This window comes from Vigna umbellata, chromosome 7 (genome assembly GCF_029865625.1).
Source record: "Vigna umbellata cultivar VRB3 chromosome 7, Vumbellata_1.0, whole genome shotgun sequence".
Taxonomy (NCBI): domain Eukaryota; kingdom Viridiplantae; phylum Streptophyta; class Magnoliopsida; order Fabales; family Fabaceae; genus Vigna; species Vigna umbellata.
In genome coordinates, this window is record NC_142171.1 from 43,701,138 (window position 1) to 43,723,755 (window position 22,618).

The following is a 22,618-nucleotide window of genomic DNA, read 5'->3' on the forward strand; positions in this document are numbered from 1 at the left end:
ACACAACCTCCAATTTAAATTTCATTTTCTATCAAATTTGTTCCAATCTTTTGCTACTGTTTCCAGTATTAAATTTCATACGTCTTTAAAAATTGTCCCTCGGTACCCAAGAAATAGAAAAAAAAAAAAAAAGATATGTTCGTAGACTTTGATACTGATAACTCACCTTTCTACAATTTTAGAGGAACAACATAAAAGCCACGAAACCAAACCTGCTTTAGTTAACACTCCTAGAACAAAATATCCGTCGGTTTATTTTTCATGGCAAGACTGGATAATTACAAATTTACAAGGAGCAACAAATTGACCCGTGAAAGAATAAACAGACTCTTTTCAAACATAAAGTAAAATTCAATATCCTTTTGTACTGATAACATGACATTATCAAAACCATCGTCCACCCTTTACCACATGATTCGTTGTAGTAAAGATACTACCCGACTTTTACCCTTTTCATAATTGAAGTTAATATACACTTGAAGCACAGTATTAGTACTACTGAAAGGGAAATTAGATTTCACTCGATGCATCTCTGTTCCCTTCAATCAATGGTGTCTGTTTCCCTCTTCTAGATGTGGCAGATCGTTCCTCATCATCTTTGTCATATACGTCAACACTTTTCATAAAGATTCCTGCAATATTTAATAGGACTGATTAATTAACTATAGTTCAGCCATATGCTACTTTCAACAGCATAACTTTACTTTTCTGCAAGCTATTCAAATCAATTTTCCTGATGTTATTGTTAAATAATTGGCGCGTTGGTGGTCAACTAACAATTCTTAGGCATCATCACTCAAACATAAATTTATAAATCCACGAAGTGTGTCAACCAGAATAATCACTCACTAAGATAATTTCCATCACCATGAATCTTTACTGCAACATGCTGATTAAAATTAACACTTCAGGTTAATTGCAGCATAAAATAAATAGCTAAATTTGGCATTTATTTTCATTTATGATTTATAGTTCTCCAAATGCTAAAAGAAAAGGAATGATTAACTCTACTGGTCCTTGAGAATGTAGAGGACTAGAGGTTGTGGTTGAGAATTTTCTGCATCTTCCTACTTGATGTTATCATTTTATTTTCAATGAGAAAGATAAACAGACAAATACACATGCACAACATCTACGTGTCCTTTATGTATTCTGAAGAAATCAATCCAAAACTATTCTAACTTAAATGGATACCAGAAAGTATTAAGAATAGAAAATTGCAACCGTAGCAGCATGCCATTTACCTATGAACCATATAACAGCAGCAAGAAAGAAAATGGATGTTAAACAAAGTGATGTCTTCCTCCAGTCGTTAATTTGATCCTGCCCAGGAAAACCAATTTGCTTAGAGTCAAAACAATGCTTTAAACTAAATTATATGCATGAAAAAGGCTAAATATGCCAAGAATATAAAGTCAGCCTATCTGGACAATAGAGTAAAACAGAAATGTGTTCTCACTACATTTTTGTAATAGACAATGAAGTGGCATACTAGTCGTCTTCTAACAGATGAAAATAGAAGCCCCTTCACATCAACAAGGAGATCAAGTTGAGAAAGGGGCAGCTAGAAAGAACAAAGGGTAACCCAACGAAATTCTTCTCATGTGAGGACTGGGGAGGGTGTACTCACCACTAAGACAGTTAAAAAAAAGTGTCACGTAATAAATAAAATCAAGTGAACATACTACATTCTTGTGATTTGCTGAGAACTACATACTCGAATGATTATCCCACTAACAAAGAAGGCTAGATGCATTGTAACATAAGAAATAGGATTAAAAACTTTAGCCCATTATTTTTATCTTGTGAATTGTCTTCAGTAATCATTATCTATATAATCAGCTCGTGTATAAGTATTATTCTGCAGAGTGCACGTTTCACAGGAGCATTTTCGGCCAGTCTAAAATATTTTCTCCCAGAAGCCTGTACAGGAAATAGGATTAAAAACGTTAGCCATTATTTTTGTCCTGTGAATTGTCTTCAGTAATCATTATCTATATAATCAGCTTTTGTATAAGTATTATTCTGCAGAGCGCTCATTTCACTGGAGCATTTTCAGCCAGTCTAAAATAGTTTCTCCCAGAATCTAAGTTGATTGATACAAACTTACTTTTACAACAGATCATAGACAGCTTACTGAAAAAGACCATAGTGGATAAGATGAACTTCACTAGCACACTACTTTCATGGAGCAAATAATCATCTAATTCAATTTATAGCAATATCCAGTTATAAGAGTATACCAAAGCACAGGTATAAAACATCACGAAAATCTTAGGTGTTACCTGCAGGACTCCAACGAGTGGTGAGGAAGGCACATCACCAAAGATATGGATTGAAACTGTAGATACAGCCATAGACAGTGGTCTCAAACTAGGTTTTACACATCGGAGAGAGACATAATTTACAGGAGCCTACAAATATAGTATCATAACCAACCAAATATTAAACCAATGACGCCAAAAATTGAGACTACATTAATAAAATAAGAATACAATTAAAGAAAACAAATTGAGACTATTTTAAATGATCAGATTTCTCGCCAAAAACATTTTATCAATGAAGGAAATCTGGAAATGTCATATTGAATCTGTTAGAATGTTCAGTTTGAAAATGTTTAGCTCCCATAATTTCAACAGAAAATGGAACCTAAACATTTACAAACCAAACACTATAAATCAGTCCATCCATAAGTTATTTAATTAAACAAACCATCAAACCAATCCCATTAACTACTTTTCATGAATAGATATCCAATCCATCCATTTAAAGTGTTATACTTTTTTAAAAGAAAAACATTTCTATAAAAAAAGTTCTTTATTTAAACATTCTAACACCCAAACATTATTCAAGTCCAAAACTAGTCTCTTAAATACTTCAAACCACTGATTTTGGACTACTTGATCTAATAGATTGCCAAAATATGTTGGATGGTTCAACATCGATATATTAACAAATGGTGATTCAAGCCATTAAATTTGGATGGTTAGTGGATAAATCGATCCAATTGCCATTCCTAGTTTTAAGAGAGGAAAATTTAATCTTCTGAGTGATTCATAAAATTACCTGAGTGACAAAAATCAGTAGTTCACCCATAGAGAAGAAGACTATGAAACCAGACAAGCTCTTGAAAAGGAAAGCAATGAAGCAGAAGATTGCTCCGAGAAATGTTGCTCCAGAAAGAAGCTGCAATGGCAACACAGGGAACCCAAAGAAGAAATGAAATAACACAAAAAAAAATAAAATTCATAGTGTAGACACACCCTTACAAAGACAAAACAGAGTCAAATTCAAGACAAAGGAAAAGAAGACCAGAACATGTAACTGTAAAATTCTTAACCACTTCTATATAAAATAGAATTGAATCATTATAGATTTGAGAATAGATCAATAATATAAAATAAAATTTCTCATGAAAGATATAGAAATCTTGAACTTGTCCATACAGAAAACAAGAATACAATTTTGTTATGATCTCTGATCCAATTTTAATATTCATATCGGTACAAAATGGGTTCCGAAGACTCATGTAGACTGTAAAAGAAAATACTATAACAGTTATATGAAATTCGGACAATCATTTATTCTGTTTTCTCTACATACAATCTAGCCAGTGGCTGAATAACAAATAACCTTCAAATTCTAGACTATTTATACTATTATTACTAATGAAACCGAACATCTAGCATCTAGGTCAAGCTTTCATCCAAATCCCAGAAATTCAACACCTTAAAGATACGTTTTCCAGTCAAAAGTGTAGAACAAATGGAATTATGAGTCATTTGACTCATTTCACACTATAAATAAATGTAAATCAACTGAGTATACCTTGAAAGAATTAGAGATGGTTGAAGATATCCTGTCAAGAAACAAGCCTCCAGCTAATGTCCCCAAAATCCCACAAACAATTGTCATGCCTCCAAACAACAAGTCAGCATTACTCTATAAAAAAAAAGCACTGTCAATTGTAAAGTGAGGTTTGTATGGGAGAAGAAATGCTGACTTGTAACACAAATAATGTTTAAATTATAAGTCTTAGAATTTGGATTTAGGACCTAACTCACAAAACCAGATTGTAAAGTGAGGTTTGTCCAAACTTTACAATTTCTCTTTGTCATATCTCTAGTCAATGAGAGACTAAACCACAACCTTTGACAAAGGAATTAACAGACAACAAATAAGACAGGCCATAGATGATCACACTTAAAGCAATTTTCCAATATTCTCCCTCACACTCAAGGCTTTTGGCATGGAATGTGATGTGACAAATGCAAATGACCCAACAATGCATGTAGGATAGACTCTTGCAGCATCTTAGAATTTGAGTTTAGGGTCTAATGCAATCCCACAAAATCATATTGTAAGATGAGAATTAACCAAGCTTTACTATAGCTCTCGTAAACCATATCTCTAGTCAATGTGAACCACCACCCTTGAGGTTGCAATTAAGAAGAGCTAAAAGTGACCACCCTTAAGGTTGCTTTCCAACAATAAATGATGGAGATCCTACATCAGCTAGGGACTACTCACTATCTTATTGGACTACCTCAAAGGTCCAATCATTGGCATGAAAGGGTTTAGGGATTCCACATTGACTAGTGTAGTGATACAACCAAGTTAAAAAGGTATCATAGTGATTGTTGTTAAGTTTAATAGGTCACCCCTATCAAGTCATTATCGAACCACTCACAAATGTCCAATCTCGCAAACTTTACATTGTAGACGTTCAATCCTCAATATGATGGAATATTGAAGATTCTACATTGCTAATTTTACAACTAAATATTGTATGTAAGTGAAATATAACTTATTCTACAAGTTATTTTTGTAGGGTGGAGTTAAAATCAACCCCAAATTATAAGTACAGTGATAGAATACGACCTCCTATTACAAAGCTCTATGGGAGAAGAAATGCTGAAAATGGGAATAGAGCTATTTGATGTAATTACAAGTAATTGGGAGTCAGTTACCATGACAATAGAGCTAGTTAATGACTGAGATAGGTTTGTATAAATACTTTTGGGGTCTAGAGAATAAGGGGGGTAATAGAAATATATGTGGGAGGACACAGGACCCTTGAAGAACCAGAGTTATTGTTTTCTTTAAGACTTTCCTTTGAAAGAAATATGCGGTGTTGTCTCTTTTATCTTTGTAAACTTCCTCTTCTTTCACTCTTTGATCCAGTTTCTATAATATAGCAACAACAACAACGAAGTTTTGTCCCAATAGGTGAGGTTCATCAATCAACAGCACAAGGCTGTTTCAAAAACCAACTTTTCAATAAAATCTTCAAAATATGCCTTTGGTAATATTTTTTTTCGAACATTTAATATGAAGAAGTCATAAATTTATTGGGTAATATATGAGAATACCATATGATAAATGTTGTATCCTGCCTTTGGGCCCCAATATGAATAAGCTCCAATAACAAAATTGTACGATATGTACCCTGGCAATATTTAAATTCTCATGTGAAAAAGCAAATACCATAGTTCAAAATTAAAAATACAAATATCAAATTCTCAAAACAGAAATTCATTATATTTATTGTGCATTACATTGAACTATTATAAAAATGTTCCAGTTTTCTTAAACAACAGCCATAGTCAGGAAACAAGTGAAAGAAAAGAATTTGTCTGCAGGTAGGGAAAAGAAGTACCTAGAACATTTACAACATACACTTGGTCATGCAAAAGCTCCTGTATATCTTTTGAAAAGATGGTGAATTGATCCCACAATTTGGATGTTGACCTGACAATCATAAGGAAGAAAAGTAATGCTTTACTCAAATATCAGATATCAGGTGAAGCAACAACTTTAGCAATCTATTCTGACCATAATCATAAGGGAATCTCAAATGTACAAGAACTTTAGTAGGGGAACCGTAATATCTATTATGTGAGTGGAAAACTGCCTTTTCACCATAATATATGTATGTGTGTATAAAGTTTAAAAGAAAACTTCCTTAAAAGTAGGAGCAGGAGTGTAATAATATTTAATGATGATTTTCTTCTCTCTTCTTTAATTATATTATGAACAAAGCATTGTGATTTTAGAAAAAGGAAACAAGACACCAAGTACAGGAATGACATTTCCCATATTCCATTATGTATGATCCACGGGTTAGTATGTTTTTGTCTCTGCTTTTCTATCTGTTTGTATTCTATCTTTGTCAATCTACCACCCTGATTCTTGGCAGCTGTCAATCTGTTATAGTACCAAAACAGCTCTGCATGAACTGAAAGCATTCCCATTTAGAGTATTGACCATTGCCAGCAGATTAAATAGACCAAGAAGTTGGATGATTGCTTCAAGTGACACTGTCTGCTCTTCCAACTGCTCAGACAATCCATCGTAAATGGTAGTTGAATTTTGTCTCCAACTTCATTTTTCTTGCTCTCTTTAATGTACACAAGACAAATTTAACGATTAGACTTCATATTTTTGTTGGAAAGTTACCTTAATTTGAGTCACCCCCAGTTCACCAAAGTAAACCTCATTGAGGGTTGCCTTAAGTGCAACCTCAAGGATGATGATCTGGTCTCACATCGACTAAATGTACGTTTCAAATGGAACTTATAAAGTTTGGAGACTCTTCACCTTACAAAATGATGTAGTGGAGTTGAGTTGAGTTGAGTTCTAAGGCTAACTTCTAAATTTTCCTCAGCTTGGCATTTGAAATAGGAAAACAAAGACAAACTAAACAACAAATACCAAAGAGAGAAGGTATTCAAAATTCAGAAAATTGAAAAGAAATAGTGCCGCTTACTTGGATCCTCTTAGCAAGGCTTGATCTTCAGCAAGCATGTCATCACCTATAACAGAAACCTCGAACATTGAGCACAGGAATTATTTACTACACCAAAAATGCAAATATTCTATATAAATGGAACACAGATATGAAGGGAAGTGCAAAGTCAGAAAAAGTTATAAATACTACAAATATGACTAACAGTTATCCTAATATGAATGATACACATAGCTTCTTAATATAGGATTAATCTCCTTTGTGTTGAATATACGTTTAGGGTACTATATTTATAGCAGAAGAGAAATGGGCTAAGCCCAAAATATAAATAAGAAATAATAACAAACTAACTAAAGATAAAAGATAAATATAAGATATCTATATAAGATATCTAATGATCTAATATATCTAACACTTCTCATCAAGTTGGTGCTACAAATCGTATGTGTAGCATGGAAGAACTAGAAATACAAAAGGAAGGAAAAAAATTGGCTTAGTACAGTAGAATACACGTTGGAGAGGTAGAGGAAAACCTTAAAAGAATAGATAATGGTAATCCTGCTGAAGTTTGGAAGTGTGTAGGCGAACAAGATATTGCTTGGCTCACTAAGCTATTTAACAGAATTTTGATATCTCAGAAAATGTCAAATGTGTGGAGGAGCACTTTGGTCCCAATATTTAAGAACAATATGAAATTATGAGAAAAGGTGATTAAATATAGAATATCTAAGCTATACATTCCAAGTACTCAACCTGCTTTGGTGTAATAAGGTTTTGTTGTTGTACTATTGCAATCCCCCCTCTTCTAAAATAAATAATTCATCACAGCACAGCTTTTAACTGATTTGGACCTATTGCAAAATAGTGACTTAAAGTGTGTTCAATTTTTTTTATAACCACTAACATAACTTAGAGGCATACCAGAAAAAAAACATAAGATGCTTATTTACTTCTATATGAAGTAAAGACATCCCATTCTCTTATATTCATTAGCATTGATGTTTTTTGAAACTTCTTTTCTCTTTATGAAATTTGTCCAGTCTTCAAATTTTCTCCATAGCTGCTATTATGAAAACAATATTGGAAGATAATATCTCATAAATTTCAAAAAGATTACGAGGAAATATAGATAATAAATTACAAAGTAATAGATCAAAGAATCAGGAATACCTCCAGTTTCTGAATCATTTGTTTCAATAGACGTTGGTGTGTGTTTGGATTCCAAGGGTGCAAAACCTACATTAAAAGTTAAATACTATATTACTCCGACAGGGATTAAAAAAATTAAGGATATTCTGAAACACATCAAAGAGAAGAAAATGGCCACCTTCCAATTGCAAAGGCTTCGTTACAAAACCCAAAATGGGAAAAGGAAGCATCAAAATTGCCAAAACCCAGAATGCTACACGCCAGTTAAATTGACTTCCAACCTACACGTTATTTGAAAACTTGAAGCTGATTTATTTTAAATTATCACTGAACAATGCTTAAGATATGGTAAAATCGACCAAAAGCCAATTAATATAATAAATATAAAAGATTAGCACAAGTTTTAAGCTTGCAATACCTTAGATAAGGGTATAACAAGACAAAAAAATGCTTTTCCAGAAAATATGGCTATTTAGTTTGAGAATATGGCTGATATACATTATTAGTTCTCCACAAGAAGTCCATCAAATATACTTAATCCTTCACATTCAACTATCGTTTGTAAGGATCAAACTATCTTTCTCTCTTACCTTGAAAAGAATGCAATTAACGATACCATTTTGTTTTCACGAAAGAATGAAGAAACTTTCTGAATCCTTTCACTTTCAATCATTTTGAAATTTCTTCAAGGTTTGATTGATGTCAATCAGTATTTTGGCTGGTGTTTATGTAGACTATCAAAGTAATTCCACATTAGCATCACTACAGATTGTCGGACCTTGAAGCGGCCTCTTAATATTTGAGTGTTTACTCAGCCGGTAATCCACCCAATATGAAGAAAATCTCGCACCTTGAGATCTGAAAAGGTGCTTAATTTTCTCCAGGCAATGGATTATTCCCATTCAAGTTTATCTGTGCAGGATTCCTCTGTACTACCTATCTTTGTTTTGCAGCCCAGGTCATGAATTTTTTCTGGGGTTAGGTACAGCCGATATGAAACATGACAACTTGGTGAACTTGTGGATATGCAGTCATCCTAAGAAAGAAGGCAGTTTGGGTCTTAGCAAGTTGATTTCAAAGAACGTTGCCTTGGAAATCAAACAGAATGCAGTTTCCTTGAGAATCTTGTGCCCTTTCACATTAAGTTATGCATTGTTTAGTGTGACTAAAATTAGAATGTGTGGGATGCTAACGTGGCAATGTGCTGTTTATGCCACTCTTTGGTACATGTGATTGGAACACAATTCTTTTATCTTAAAGAAGAGTCCAACGAGTGAACAGCTTCTTTGAGATAGAATTAGGTGTTTGGCTTCTAGTTGACAAAGTTTACGGCCTTCTGGGAGGGGCTTCCCTTAAGGGTATGTTTAGTGAGAAGGCTGGGTAACTTAGCTTAATCCCTTTTATCTCTTTTGTTGAATTTTCTTTTATCACGAAATCTCTTATCCTCTGATCTCATAGTAATGTTTTTATTTAATGTGTTCATCTTATGCCCCTATACATATATAAATAAAAGCCAAACTCGACCAAAACAGATAAAAATTCCAACAATTATTAGGCCTATATATAGCAGTCCAAGAAAATGATACATCACAATACACAGGCACAATCAAAAAGCCACAAGTTGACACCATCAAACAAAAGAAACAAGTCATCTTAACACAGCTAGACAATGGAAGTATGTAGTCTTACAAATCCACCATAAACATAGCCCAGAGCAGTCCCAGCTGGTATGCACATATAAAACGTAGCAAGCCATGCTGTTTTCTGTCATGAATAAAAACACTTAATCTGCAAAACTGTATTCATGAAGGAAAAGTTTCAACTAATTATGAAGGAACTGAAGGGGGAATAAAGAAATAGGTCAAACCTGTGCAGCAGGGGCATGGTCATCTATGAATGGTGCTGCAAGACTTATGAAGGAAGCTTCACCTACCCCAACTAGCCTGCAAAAAAACTTCTGTGAGTCTCAAATCAAAATATGACATGAGAAATTGGTGAATTATCAAGAGCTCAAGGCTTTATAATGTTGAAAGCACTAAAACATTCCCTTACATTCGGCATATTGCAATAGACCAAAAATCAAACGAACTACCACATCCAGCTATCGCAAATGTCCAAACAGACAATCCAACACCAATAAGCCGAAATGGATTGTGACTGCAAACATGAAAATGCATTAATCAACATTCAATGAAAGGGGAAACATGGTGGTTGTAAATATTTAATCCTACTTTGAGCTGCCTAAGCCTTTTTGAAGTGCATGACTCAAATTATCAGTTTCCCATTGTTTATGCATTTTTAACATAACTTCTTAACAAAATGCCATGCATCCAAGCAAGGCAAACATGCTGAAATCTGGCATCACTTCATTCCACTTTAATTTATATAATTCAATTGATAGGTGGGCAAGGTGAGGATTGCATCTGACTTACATATTATAATCCCACCTTAGTTGTAATAGTCTCAAAGAACTGGACTATGATAGGCACTAAATGGTTCTTATACTATCTTCGTAAATGGGTTTATACTTAATTCAATTTTACAAAACTTGCTTGTAAGGTAAGATTATACCTCATTTATATATTATAATTTGGCTTAATTTGTAACCAATGTGGGATCTCCAACAAGATTACCAAAAATGTGTCAATTCGCTTATAATAAATAGAAATGACCGTAGAACTCTCCTGCATCTATGATTTGCATTAACCAAACTGGAAGTGAGAAGTGAAATTTCTATTGGACTGTACATTTGTAGGAGGATTTGAACCATTTAGTTGACAAGACAGGCTTGTGTTCAGTCATGAATTTCAAAAGAGCAAGGAAATGAGAAGACAAGCTACACAAGTGTAGATAAGCAGCAAGAGGTCTGTGAATATTGAGTCACAAAAATAACCCCAAGATTAGAAGGATATTCTGATATTTTATTTTTGCTGTTGAATTTATAAGCTAGCCCTCAGCTCATGATAATACGAATGCAATACCTACAACTATTACTACTACATCCACACCATATAAAGTTACAACAACTAATCATGGTGACGTGATGAGCTTAATGTCATAGTAAATCCATGAGCATAAATAACATGAGAAGCAGGCAAAAGCTCATGCAACAAGAAGCAAGTACTGTTAGGAAGAAAAATAATGCTGAGGTGGCTACTAGTGCTAATGCTGAAATGGATGGCCACATGGAAGATATAATGCACAAGGAGACAAATTCAGAGTTAGTTACTAAAAGGGGACAGCTGGCAACCAATTATGAAACTAGAGAACCAAGGAGGAGGAGGAGCAGAAAGAGAATATCAAATAGGAGGCTACGTGACTTCGTCTAGGAGGGAAAAATCTGTGGTACAATTCTCTCTTTTGAGATTCTCTCTTCTCTCTCCAATAACAACTTCTCTAATCCTTACTATCTCTCCTCTGGTGCTATGACCCTGGAGTGAATCAGTGACTGTGAGTGTCTCTGCTATGGGGATCTTTTTAGAATTGATAATAGAACGTGTGGAATGATTCCAATAATAGCATTTTATTCAGTCCATTTACTGTTGTATTGACTTTAGAAATATACAATCGGTGCAGTTTCATTGCAGTTTTTGTTGAAATTTATTTACTGCATAACATGTACCTTTTGGCCAGAGAAGCAAATATTGGAGAAGCAATTAGGAGTCCAACCATAAATGCAGATGACAGAACACCATCTTGAAAATTGTTCAAGTTAAAATCCCCCCTGAAATGTGGAAAATCGTGCTACAATAAGACGAAAACAACAATCAGTAGTAAAATAGAGTTTAGCAGAAACAGAGCTTACTGAATTCCACTGCCACCAGTACAAATACCGGAGTCAGTACAAGTTGCAAGACTTCCATTTACACCGTTACTGGCAATAGCTCCTCGATCCACATAGTTTAGCATGTTAATGATACAAAATATCATAAGAAGCCTGCAATCATCACATCACATGTATTAATTAATAAACTAATTAACTAATTTGTGTAGTTCATTTACACATCAAGAACAAAACACTTTTGAATTGCAGAATATCAATCAGTGAATCATGTATTGTTCCGAATTTCGAGTTGAAAAACAGAAACAATGAAAAGCAAAAGTAGGTTTATGAGAAGAAGGACCTTTTAGGCGTAAACCAAGAAGGATTGGAACTTTGACCCGACTCCGATGCCATTTTCGCTTCGCTCTGCTCGCACCTTCTTCTTCTTCTCTTTGAATATATATATATTTTTGCAATTGAGAAATGAAATAAATAAACGTAGTTAGTTAGTCTACAATAATAGCTGAAGTAAGTCTACACTCGAGTTTCCTTTCATTTCATTTGCGTAATCGTTCCTCCAAACTCAACCGCCTACGATCCTTCCATTCCCTTATAAATTATACATAACGTTTCATTCACGTTCTAATAAATATATAAAATATAGGATCCAATCAAATGAAAATATTTCTTTAACATCCATATGATTTTTATTAGAATTTATTACATTTTTATTTATGACGACTACAGCTCTTTCTGCTTTAGTTTTACTCTTTTATAAAAAAAAATAATCTAATCAATTTATTTATCATTTAATAAATAATAATTCACTACATATTTATATAAGTCTTCGTTGTTTAACATTTGGATTTTGATTTTCAGGAAAGTCGTCATGATTTTCTCATATAATAAACAACTCACTAAAATATCGTGGCTATTTTGAATCAAACAAAATATAATAAAAATCTAAATTTAGTGGTTAATGTATAACCTTTTACTTCTCAATCAATCGCATCTAAAATTTGCTTTCTAATATTATATTAATCTCACATAAACTATTGCGTTATATGATAATTTTTAGTGAAAAAAACTTATTTTTACGCATGCAGTTGTATTAAAAGTTTAACTTGTATAAATTATGTCTAAGCAGTTATATTAATTCAAAATTACGGGACATTTTATTTATGTAAATAAAAGTTTACTTTTATAAAATATACTTTTTAAATAAATTTTTTCAAAATTTGATATATAGCGTACATTTTATATTTCAACGGTTAAATTAATTAAGAATATATAATTTTTTAATCTTCTGAATGAAAAGTATTGAAATTCACAACCTTGTGTAATCTTCTTGAATGTTAAATTTCCTTTTTGCGTGAACGTATATACTCGAAGCTTTTGCAACTCGAATATTCGAAAAAATAGGTATCGTGTTTGTTTGAATTTCTTTTAAATAATCTCTTTTATTACAAAAACTCTCAAATATCCAAAACAAATAAATAATTAAATTGATCATATTTAGTTTGCTAATTTATATTCAATAGTTTCGCATAATTTAATTTAAATAGAAGTGTAGTACCAATATTTGTATATTGTAATCCACTAGAAAAGGTTGCTAATTTTGTAAAAAAAATAAAACTACTTTAAAAGTTATTTTAATTAAAAGTTGTTTTATAAAATAATTTAAAATTCAAGTAATTTAAAATTAATTGTCTCAGTTAATGGAAGGACGTGCTTACGACAAAAAATATACTAAAATATACACATTTAGACTTTTTAGTTTCAAAGATTTAAAAATACATAACTTAATTACAAAATATCAAACGTTTAAAACTTCTATATCATTTTAAACATACTTTTTGTAAGATAATTTTTTGTTTAAATGGAATTTAATAATGCCAAATTATTTTAAAATACATTGTCGCAATTAAGAATTAAAAAAAGTTAACCATAAATTAAAAGCTTAAGAAATGAAATTTAAATTTAAATAATAAAAATTACATTTATAACATAAAAGACGTTATTTAACTATAATATTAATAACTCACTTCAATGATGTCATTTTAGTATCCATCAACTTAATTACTATTTATGTAAAACCTAACTTTTAACTTTTAGAGAGATCATTTTCCTCAACCACAGAAGATTCATTGACTTCTATTTTAACACAGAGAAAAGTATCATATCAGAATAATTATTTAAACTTTTCAGGAATATAAAGAAAGAAAACAAATACATGAACACAATTTCAAAATTTCACTCAATTTATACGAAATTAAAAATATATTCAACCCAGATTTCATTATTCTGCCCCATACCCTTCCAACTCCTTCAACCTTAATCCTAATTCCTAAATTCTAAATCCTTATTCATTATATTGAATACTATTCTGTCATATCTCAAGTTCCTAAACAAAAAAAAAAAATGTTTACATATTCTTTATAGCAGAGTAAGCTGCAAAATGAAGATCGTAGCATTCACCATCCCATGATAAGTCATGTGCCATTGCTTGCATTATTTTTCGTTTCCACATTGCAGGGTTAGTCCTCTACAGGAAAAGGAAAGCAATTTAATGGATCATAACTGTATGGATTGTTATTTTCTAGAAACAGTAAAACTTACTAAGGAGAAACCACTAGAAACTACATACAATTTCATCAACAGCAAGGCCGAGAGAGATGTTTAAAAAGCTAGAGTTGATCAATTTTGAGTACATGGTAGCCTCATGGTCTTGGTTTGTGAAGTTCCTTTCAAAAGGTATCACCCTTGCAGATAGATACAAATGAAATGAGTGTTCAACAAGAACGGAGAAAAAATTTCATCTATCACAAGATATATGTTTATGGATTACCTGTTTGTGCTTGCATCAGAGGTAAGTGCTATTGGAGCTGCTCCATACCTTAATGCTATGAGCTACACATTCAGGTTACAAAATACTGTAAGATTCAGTTTATGTATAACAATCTCCACCCACCAGAAAAGAAACAAAATAAGACTTGTTTAATTTTAGAAATGTTTTTTTTCATACTTTTGTTCACTTTTAACTACAAAAATGTCACCTGCTATTCAATTTGTTTTCTACAGCAAAAGATTTGTACATGAAACAGAAAAAAAAATTATTTGAAATTTTGAAACTCGGTGATGTGTGTTACATTTCCCACATAAAACAGGCAATAAAAGAGATGGAGGAATGGATTTTCTGCATCTATACCAACCATCATGAATTTCCTCAGTGGCAACATTTAGTTTTCAGGAAGACTAGAAAACAAAGTCTTAATGAAATTATAGAAACAAGCAACTTCCTAGTACCAGGGCTAACAAATATAATTCATACTGAATGTTTTACTTGAGGTGCTACAGCAGTGGAGAAAAAATCACCACTAGAATGGATGGTGGTCTTACAGGGATTTCGTCAGTAGGATCAACGAAAGATTGGCACAAGATGATGTCCGATCCAGCAAAGACTAAATGCAACAGAGCTTCATCATAAGTAGGAAAAAGTTTAAGATTATCATCCTGAAGATTTTGAATGGAATGGAAAATCATTAGTAGCAGAAAAGGAAAGAAATATTAACTCTATAACAGATTATGAACAACGATAAACATGTTACAGAAACAATTTTCCTAAAATAATATCATTCCCAACAAATGCATTACTTTTTTATGTTGCACACACAAGAATTGATTTACCTTATTTGGGGGTAAATTAGGAATAAAATAATTAATTTTTAGGAAATCTGCCAATTTGATTTTTTTTTTAAATTCCAATACAGCAGTAATTTAAGAACATGGAAGTGTATCAAATGAGAAAAGTGTATCTCAACCTATAATTAAAATGAACAATTAATATTAGAACTAGTTGAAAAATTATTTACCATCTCCATATGATTGTATAGCCAACTAGATACCTCTTTTAGAACATAATGTCAAAATAATGCAACTTTATGACTGTATAATTTAAATTGAAATGTTCATTCTGCTGAACAATGACTAGGACAAGATATGCCCTGGCAGTTTGCTGAAAAATAGAGTCAAAACTGCTAATGCTCAAAGCTTTGTCGCTGTAGTAGGTATAAAAGTTTTGGAGATCTCAGTAATACAAATATGACCAAATTATATATATAAATGCATACAAACATCGTTTTATAAACCGGCTTTATAGAGTTAAATTAAGCTCAAATCCACTTTTGCAATAAAAAGCAATTAGCTACAAGGAATTATAAAAAATAAAAACAAGACTGTGGTAACTACCTTGAGTTCCTTCTGAAGCGATTCAAGGGTCTGATTCAAGACTGATCTTTCACTGGTCCCCAAAAATATGAACTGCAAAGAATAATTATTCCAAACTAATTAAAACAACAAAATCTGAAACAATAATTTTCCATAGCCAGATTCGTTTCATAGAAGGTTGATTTGCATAGGGTTTATTAGTTTATCTTCAATATGAAAACACAAGGAACAACAGAGATTGTTTCTCCTGTAAGAAACAGATAAAAACTTCATATGCATACTGCTATGTTTGGAGCTTCTTTTTCAATATCAGTTAATGAAAAAATCTTAGAAACAATGAGACTGTACTTTTTTAAAATAAAGAAAACAAGAAAAGTATAAAGACAACAGAGATGGCAACCTGGACATCCTGTTGCTTGGCATTCAAGATAACTTCCTTCAGCCTTTTCACATCCAGGTCTCGTCCTTCCGGAAAAATGAATCCAACCTGTTAAAAATTTAAACTATGAGCACAAAAGCCAATTAAAACCACATGTACCTAATTCGTAACGTTGTATACCAGTTATCATATTGCTTTGAAAAATAAAACAGCTTTAACCATATATTTCATCAAATGAAAATACATTAAAGAAAATAAATGAATAATTTCAATAAGAATGATGAAGAAATTTCCAAAAACGAACAAAGGAAGGGACGCAGCCAAAAGCTGTTCACTTTTTCCTTGGACGTTTTATTGTTTTGGCCTTGTGATTTCATTCTCTCCATCTTGTTGAAGTACTTCTTTTTAACAAAATAAAAAAGATGTCTCCAGTTCACTTAACCCCAGTAGTATTTAAAATTTGTTTGTCATTAAGCTTGTCTTGAACATCATTTAATCTCTATTACAGAGTTATCACATTCACATTGTTTGTACCATGTTACACTTTTTTCTCCTTGGATATATTTACAATGGCACATACATAAATAAGGAGTGAACCACTTACAAGAATACTGGAAGAATGTTCAGATAACCCCAGCTGCTGCAGCAATGAAACTTTGCAAACAGCTTTTCCATTGAAATTTTCAGCATTGAAATTTTCTGGAAGAAGATAGTCTGTCGAAGGATCCCAAGTTGACCTGTCTAACCCATAAGGAGCAATGACCAACTTGTCCCTGCAACCAAATGTAACTTTCCTTGTTGAATACAAAGGGAAAGACAGAGGTGGACGCTTTAGCGTGGAAACACATTATCAAACTACACAAGGGGCATTATTTATAAAAAGCTAACCAATATAGTTATCAACCAGACTGTTCACTGTGTCAACTATTTCAAGTTAATATTGATTTGCAAGGAAAGAAAAAGTAACACCTCATAAAACACTAAACAAGATTGAAATTATGTTATGACAGCATACTTACCTATGCTCATTTAAAGTAGGTTCCAGTTCATGACTCAGATTATGAACAATTACATGCTTTTGATGGATAGACGACATTATTACAACTTTATTTGAATAGATAATTCCACCCTGCAAATTTGATAGAAGACTCAATGTTGTACAGTCATAAGAAAATACAGTCTCAAAAGAGAAAAGAGAGATTGTGGCACACAAGATGTTATTCAACTATTACATATTACAGTTTGAGGGATATAACACAAAAACTAAGTCAAGTGTTTATATGACTAGCACACCTTTAAAATATTGACTAGTTGTGTGTTAGTGTTGTCTTGTAAACGATCAGCGCGATGAAGTCGTAAAGGATCAAGCCCGCATAAGGCCAATTTATCTGGTTGTTCAATACCCTCCTACATACACAGCACATCCAATAATTGCAAGACTGACAAGACCAAATGTAAAATCCATAACAAACGATATGTAATTTTCCTGAAAATTTCAGCTGAAAGAAATGTCAAGCTCGGAAATTCAACACAAAGTGCATAATCCAGCAGGCCAAGATCAGTGAATAACCTGTGAATTGAAGCCATGGCATGTAAATAATATTTTGGTTCCTTCAAGTCCCTAAACAAAACAAATCATTAAGAACATTACAGAGGATCCTTTTCTATGTAAAGAACCAGAAACTAATGAATAAGTCTCGATAGAAGATTATGCAACAAAGCAATATACTATTCCATAATTAAACCACTCTCGTACATGGCAAGAAAACCTATGCACATTTTCTTAAAAAGAGAAAACAATTTAAGGGTCATCAAGGATAAAAATGGTTATAAGATAAGACACATAGTGCAGTTTCCAATCAGCCACAGGATAGAAGTAGAGATATGCTCTCAGCTTCCTAAGGGAAAAAGAAAGGGATCACTTGAAACAAAACTACAAAAGTTTGCTCGCCATTGAATTTTACAAGGCTCAACTACATTAATTGTTTTCCTGAAAATATGTCCTAATTTACACTAAATCACAAAATTACTGTAGTTAAAAAGAGCACAAAATTAAGAATAGAAACCTGTTTAACAAATATATCCCAGAAAAGGGGCCCAACTATGGCAGTCTCCCAATTATGAATATGTAATACATCAGGCTGCTTCCCACATTTTACAATATAATCCAATGATGCTCGACAAAAGTAGGAGAACCTGATGGTAAAGAAATCATATTAAGATTATTGACAATTAAGTACGCCAGAGTAAAAGGAAAGTGTTGTCGCATGCAATTACATGTACATTAGAGTATTCCCTAATTTTAATTGGGACTAGTTTTCTTAATTCCTCTCTTATTATTATGCACAAATTGGCAGCTTAAAATCTTCAGAGTAGCATTTATTCCATCTGATTTTCGTGGCTATATGTGTGTTATACCGACTGCTGCATATTTGCCATAAGAATGACAAACAATTCAGTTCTCTTTCAAGTGAAAACTTAAGTAGATCAGATTTTACTTTCCTGTCACCTATAACAAGAAACTAAGATGCACATGAGATAGCAACTATCAGAGTATCTGTTTTATTTCACTCTTTGAAGATAGTTTGAGAGCACAAAAAGTCAGTCATAATGGGTTAAAAAAAGAGTGTGTTGGTATTAAAAAATACATCCAGCTTTCTAGTCTCGAATTTTCATTATCAATTTCCCCATTAAACAAAAACATTTCAAAATTATCTGACTAGCTTCTTATATGAACTTCGAAGTTCAAGTTTTTCTTTGCTTTTAAACATTAACAAATAGAAACTAGATGAACCACAATCATTAGAAATATCATTTCACTCACCTTTCAAAATCATCTGGATAGCCATATATCATCTCACGATTGAAAAACGATGAAAAGTACTTTGGTTCAATCAAAGTGACTCCAATGCCATAAACAACACTGTCACATGCTAAGAGTAAGTATAGAATACATGAAAATCAGCAGATTTTAAAAAAGGAACAAAATGTGAAATAGTACTTCTAATATACTTAATAACAAGCAGTAAAATTATTTGACATTCATTTTATATGGAGACTTGCAGTAAATAAACAGACAAAGAAAGCCAAACTAACCCAGTCCAAATTTTATTTCCATGCAATTGACCATTAAAATATGAGTAAGCCTCTACATTAACTTCACGCAATCCTTGCACTTCATTGAGGTTTAAACTTGCATACCTACACGAAATTAGATACATCCAAATTAAGGAATTATAAACATCAAGAAACTATTAATTAGACTAATTTAGCCATATAAAATAGACACCAAATGCATATATACAAAGCACAAAATAGACTCAGAAGTTTCATGCTCATATTAATTGAAAGAATAAGAAAAATAGCAAACAGAACAAAAGGACATAAATATCTTACTTTGGCAATATAACTTCCACCAAGTGACCCTTTCTTTGAAGTGCACGAGATATGCCAGTCACATATGAAGCTACCGATCCTCTAGGGACCATTGGCGTCATTTCTGTGCAAATGTGAACAATATGAAAACCATTCCTGAATGAAATTCATACAATAAAGGAGAATCAGATTTTAAAAATGAGAAAGGAAAAGTAAAAGAGGAAAATAGTAATTAATTCTACTAATTATTAGCCTTATTAGCAAAAAAAAAACACTAACATGAAAAATCCAGAATCTATAATTCCAGCAAAAAACCTAGCTGACTCCGTATCCTATTAAACAGTACATGTTTAAGTACTTATACACTTGCTAATTTTATAGACTCAGATATCCATGTCTCTCTTCATGCTCAGTTCTTTCAGTAATTTAGGTATGTTACACGCTCTGTGCCACTACCACAGAAAAATAAAATTGCTGAGAATTTTGAAATGCTTCCAGATGTTTCAGTTGGCAGATAACGCAACAAAAATAGGATAACCCATTGACTGCTGTAACTATGAAGGAGGAACATAAACAAATGCAGTCAGGATTTACTTTTTGTGTCCATGTGAAAAGTGACGAAGTTGTCCTAGAAGTTCGGGATCTTTTTTGCGTGAGATGATATTAAAAACATCCGCCAGACTCACTTTGTGATTAATCACCAAACTTCTTAATTCAGATGCTTCTCCAGGGCTAATCATGCTGCTAAGGACCATGGCATCTATCCGAAGCAGCAACTCTGAACAAGTTGATTGATTATCTGGGTTACAAAAAGAGACAGAAACATAAAATTCAATTAATCATCGAGAGCTTCAAAGGCAAATCTATGGTTGATAAATTGTATCAATAATAGAATGTTTTTATCATAGATTTAAAAAACTCTACACAATTCAAGTAGTACGACAGAAGATAACCTAGAGGATGCCAACAACAAATGAAATGCATTTATCTGACCAAAAGTATGCATTATGAGGTACTACAAAAGCACATGCTGATGCTATTAAGCATTTAAACCATCACCTTTTACCTTTACCAGCACCAGCCTGCTTTTCTGCTTCCAATTTCTTTATCTTTTCTAGTAGCGAGTGTTTTTCTCTATTCGTTTTCTCAAGTTCCTTAATGGCCCCAAGACGTTGGTCGTTCAAGTACAGTATGTCTAAATAACGAGAAAATAAACCAGAAATTATTTAACTCTCTTGTACGAAGCACCAGTGTGAATAAGGTGAAAGAACTAACTCTGTTGAGCTTCTTTGAACAATTGCCAAATATTATCTTGTTTCACATTCTGGCCATCATTAGATATTGTCTAACATACAAAGTGGGGGAAACAGTAATTACTTAGAAGTCTATGAAATCTCTGCAAAAACAGAGAACGAAGAGTAAAAGTTAAATGCGAAAAACACAACAATTTTGAAACAAAAGCAGCATACCTGGGATATGTCCACATTTTTATTACCCTCTGACCTAAGTTACAAATTCCTAAGTCAGTTCCGACTACACTGGTATATGAATCGGCAAAGAAACACGGTAAAATGTTTATTTAAAATTAAAAAAGAAAAACTTTAAAGAATAAAAAATGTTACTTGTGTTCATGAAAGCCACTGACATCTCCATTATTCCTGAAAACACATAAGCCATGCAAAGAGGTTAAGCAGGAATAATCCCTGAGATGAATTATATAAATTTATGAACTATCAAAGCAAAAGGGACAACTTTTCAGTCTCTGAGGCATCAAAGTTGGATTTTGAGGACACCCCAGTAAGAATATAATAGTAAACATAAAAAAGTGCGAAGATAGAAAGGGTGGGGAAGTGGAGTAAAAGTCTGACCTCAGGCAAGAAATAGGAGGGAATGCAACGGGTTTTGGCACGGAAGGGAGTTGAAGACGAGGAATCGGTGGATGGAAGAAAAACAATGTCCCCATATTCTGATTCGAGATTGAGGTTTAGAGATGGAGGCAATGAGTGATATTGCGCCACTCACACCCGTGTCCATGATAATGTAATTGTGTCTCTCATCCAAATCATTGTTGCCTTTTCAAACTACAACCGTAAACACAAAGACAATGCGCCAACTAGGAAACACGTGTCCACTCGTGTGCCGCCTGTGAATTTGATCGCCCCTTAATATGTCGCTGAACATAAATACAAATACTTGAGTACTATCAATTGATCAAGCCTGAACTAAAGAGTGAACTGACTGGTACAGCATCACCTACCCTTCTCTCAATTTGCTATCTCAATGGAAGTTCTTCTGCTAAATTTTGGACAATGTTATATCTATTTGTGAATTAATATTAGTTATTCATTTTAAATGATTTTTAATTATTAAATATCTATTAACGATTCATCATAAAGTTAAAATATGATTATATACTGTAACTAAAGTTTTTGTTTGGATGACACGTAAGAGATTGGGTCACCCGTATTATGTCCAATTAAAAATATCTATTTTAATATAACAAAATGACCTTAAGAATTGTTGAAGTTGGTTAAGTCGTTAATTTGAGTTTTATTGTAGATTTAAATTAAATTTTAAGTATGTTAGTTAGTGCTTTGAATATTTCAAGTCTATAAGTGTTTTAAATAGTCTTTATCTTTTAGGAATTTATATAATATTTTCCTAGTTATTCTTTGTTAATAGATTTTAAAATGTGGATTGTAGTTAATCAATTATAGTGAGTTTTTTTCACTGTTTTCAATTTGTAACAAGTGATATTATAGATCTATAAGCAGAAAGAAAAGTTGTTGATGATGCAAAGCTAGAAGATTTGAAGGCGAAAATTTATCTCTTTCCAGCCATCGATAGGTCAATTTTGGAAACCATTTTGAACAAAGGTACCGTTAAAAGTATTTGTAATTCTTTGAAGCAAAAGTGTCGAGGGACAATAAAAGTGATGCTGCCTCCACCACCCCATCATCTCCTTACACCTTTTCAA

General features: G+C 32.6%; 2 protein-coding genes across 4 annotated transcripts; both read right to left on the reverse strand.

Moving 5' to 3' along the window:
• Positions 1-196: 196 nt before the first annotated feature.
• Positions 197-12,281, reverse strand: LOC124830076 (putative sphingolipid transporter spinster homolog 2). 2 transcript variants are annotated; one of them, XM_047303700.2, is made up of 16 exons: positions 12,022-12,277; positions 11,703-11,834; positions 11,520-11,621; positions 9,950-10,054; positions 9,765-9,840; positions 9,587-9,661; positions 8,076-8,178; positions 7,919-7,984; positions 6,770-6,815; positions 5,660-5,751; positions 5,373-5,449; positions 3,829-3,942; positions 3,067-3,186; positions 2,286-2,414; positions 1,245-1,323; positions 197-632 (listed from the first exon to the last, which is right to left on the reverse strand). In XM_047303700.2, exons 1-16 carry the CDS (start codon positions 12,072-12,074, stop codon positions 511-513), a joined length of 1,491 nt encoding a protein of 496 aa, XP_047159656.1. In that variant the 5' UTR covers positions 12,075-12,277; the 3' UTR covers positions 197-510. The 2 variants fall into 2 exon arrangements, with proteins under 2 accessions (XP_047159656.1, XP_047159658.1); XM_047303702.2 differs by lacking the exons at positions 197-632; positions 1,245-1,323 and adding an exon at positions 1,330-1,923 and having other exon boundaries at positions 12,022-12,281.
• A 1,613-nt stretch (positions 12,282-13,894) lies between these two features.
• On the reverse strand, positions 13,895-21,801 carry LOC124830074 (putative starch synthase 4, chloroplastic/amyloplastic). 2 transcript variants are annotated; one of them, XM_047303695.2, is made up of 20 exons: positions 21,510-21,801; positions 21,264-21,299; positions 21,111-21,144; positions 20,917-20,986; positions 20,708-20,836; positions 20,236-20,440; positions 19,663-19,797; positions 19,363-19,467; positions 19,091-19,189; positions 18,333-18,462; positions 17,837-17,887; positions 17,560-17,673; positions 17,286-17,395; positions 16,871-17,039; positions 16,288-16,374; positions 15,909-15,980; positions 15,060-15,173; positions 14,509-14,570; positions 14,308-14,422; positions 13,895-14,205 (listed from the first exon to the last, which is right to left on the reverse strand). In XM_047303695.2, exons 1-20 carry the CDS (start codon positions 21,602-21,604, stop codon positions 14,086-14,088), a joined length of 2,052 nt encoding a protein of 683 aa, XP_047159651.1. In that variant the 5' UTR covers positions 21,605-21,801; the 3' UTR covers positions 13,895-14,085. The 2 variants fall into 2 exon arrangements, with proteins under 2 accessions (XP_047159651.1, XP_047159655.1); XM_047303699.2 differs by lacking the exons at positions 20,917-20,986; positions 21,111-21,144; positions 21,264-21,299; positions 21,510-21,801 and having other exon boundaries at positions 20,701-20,836.
• Positions 21,802-22,618: the final 817 nt, after the last annotated feature.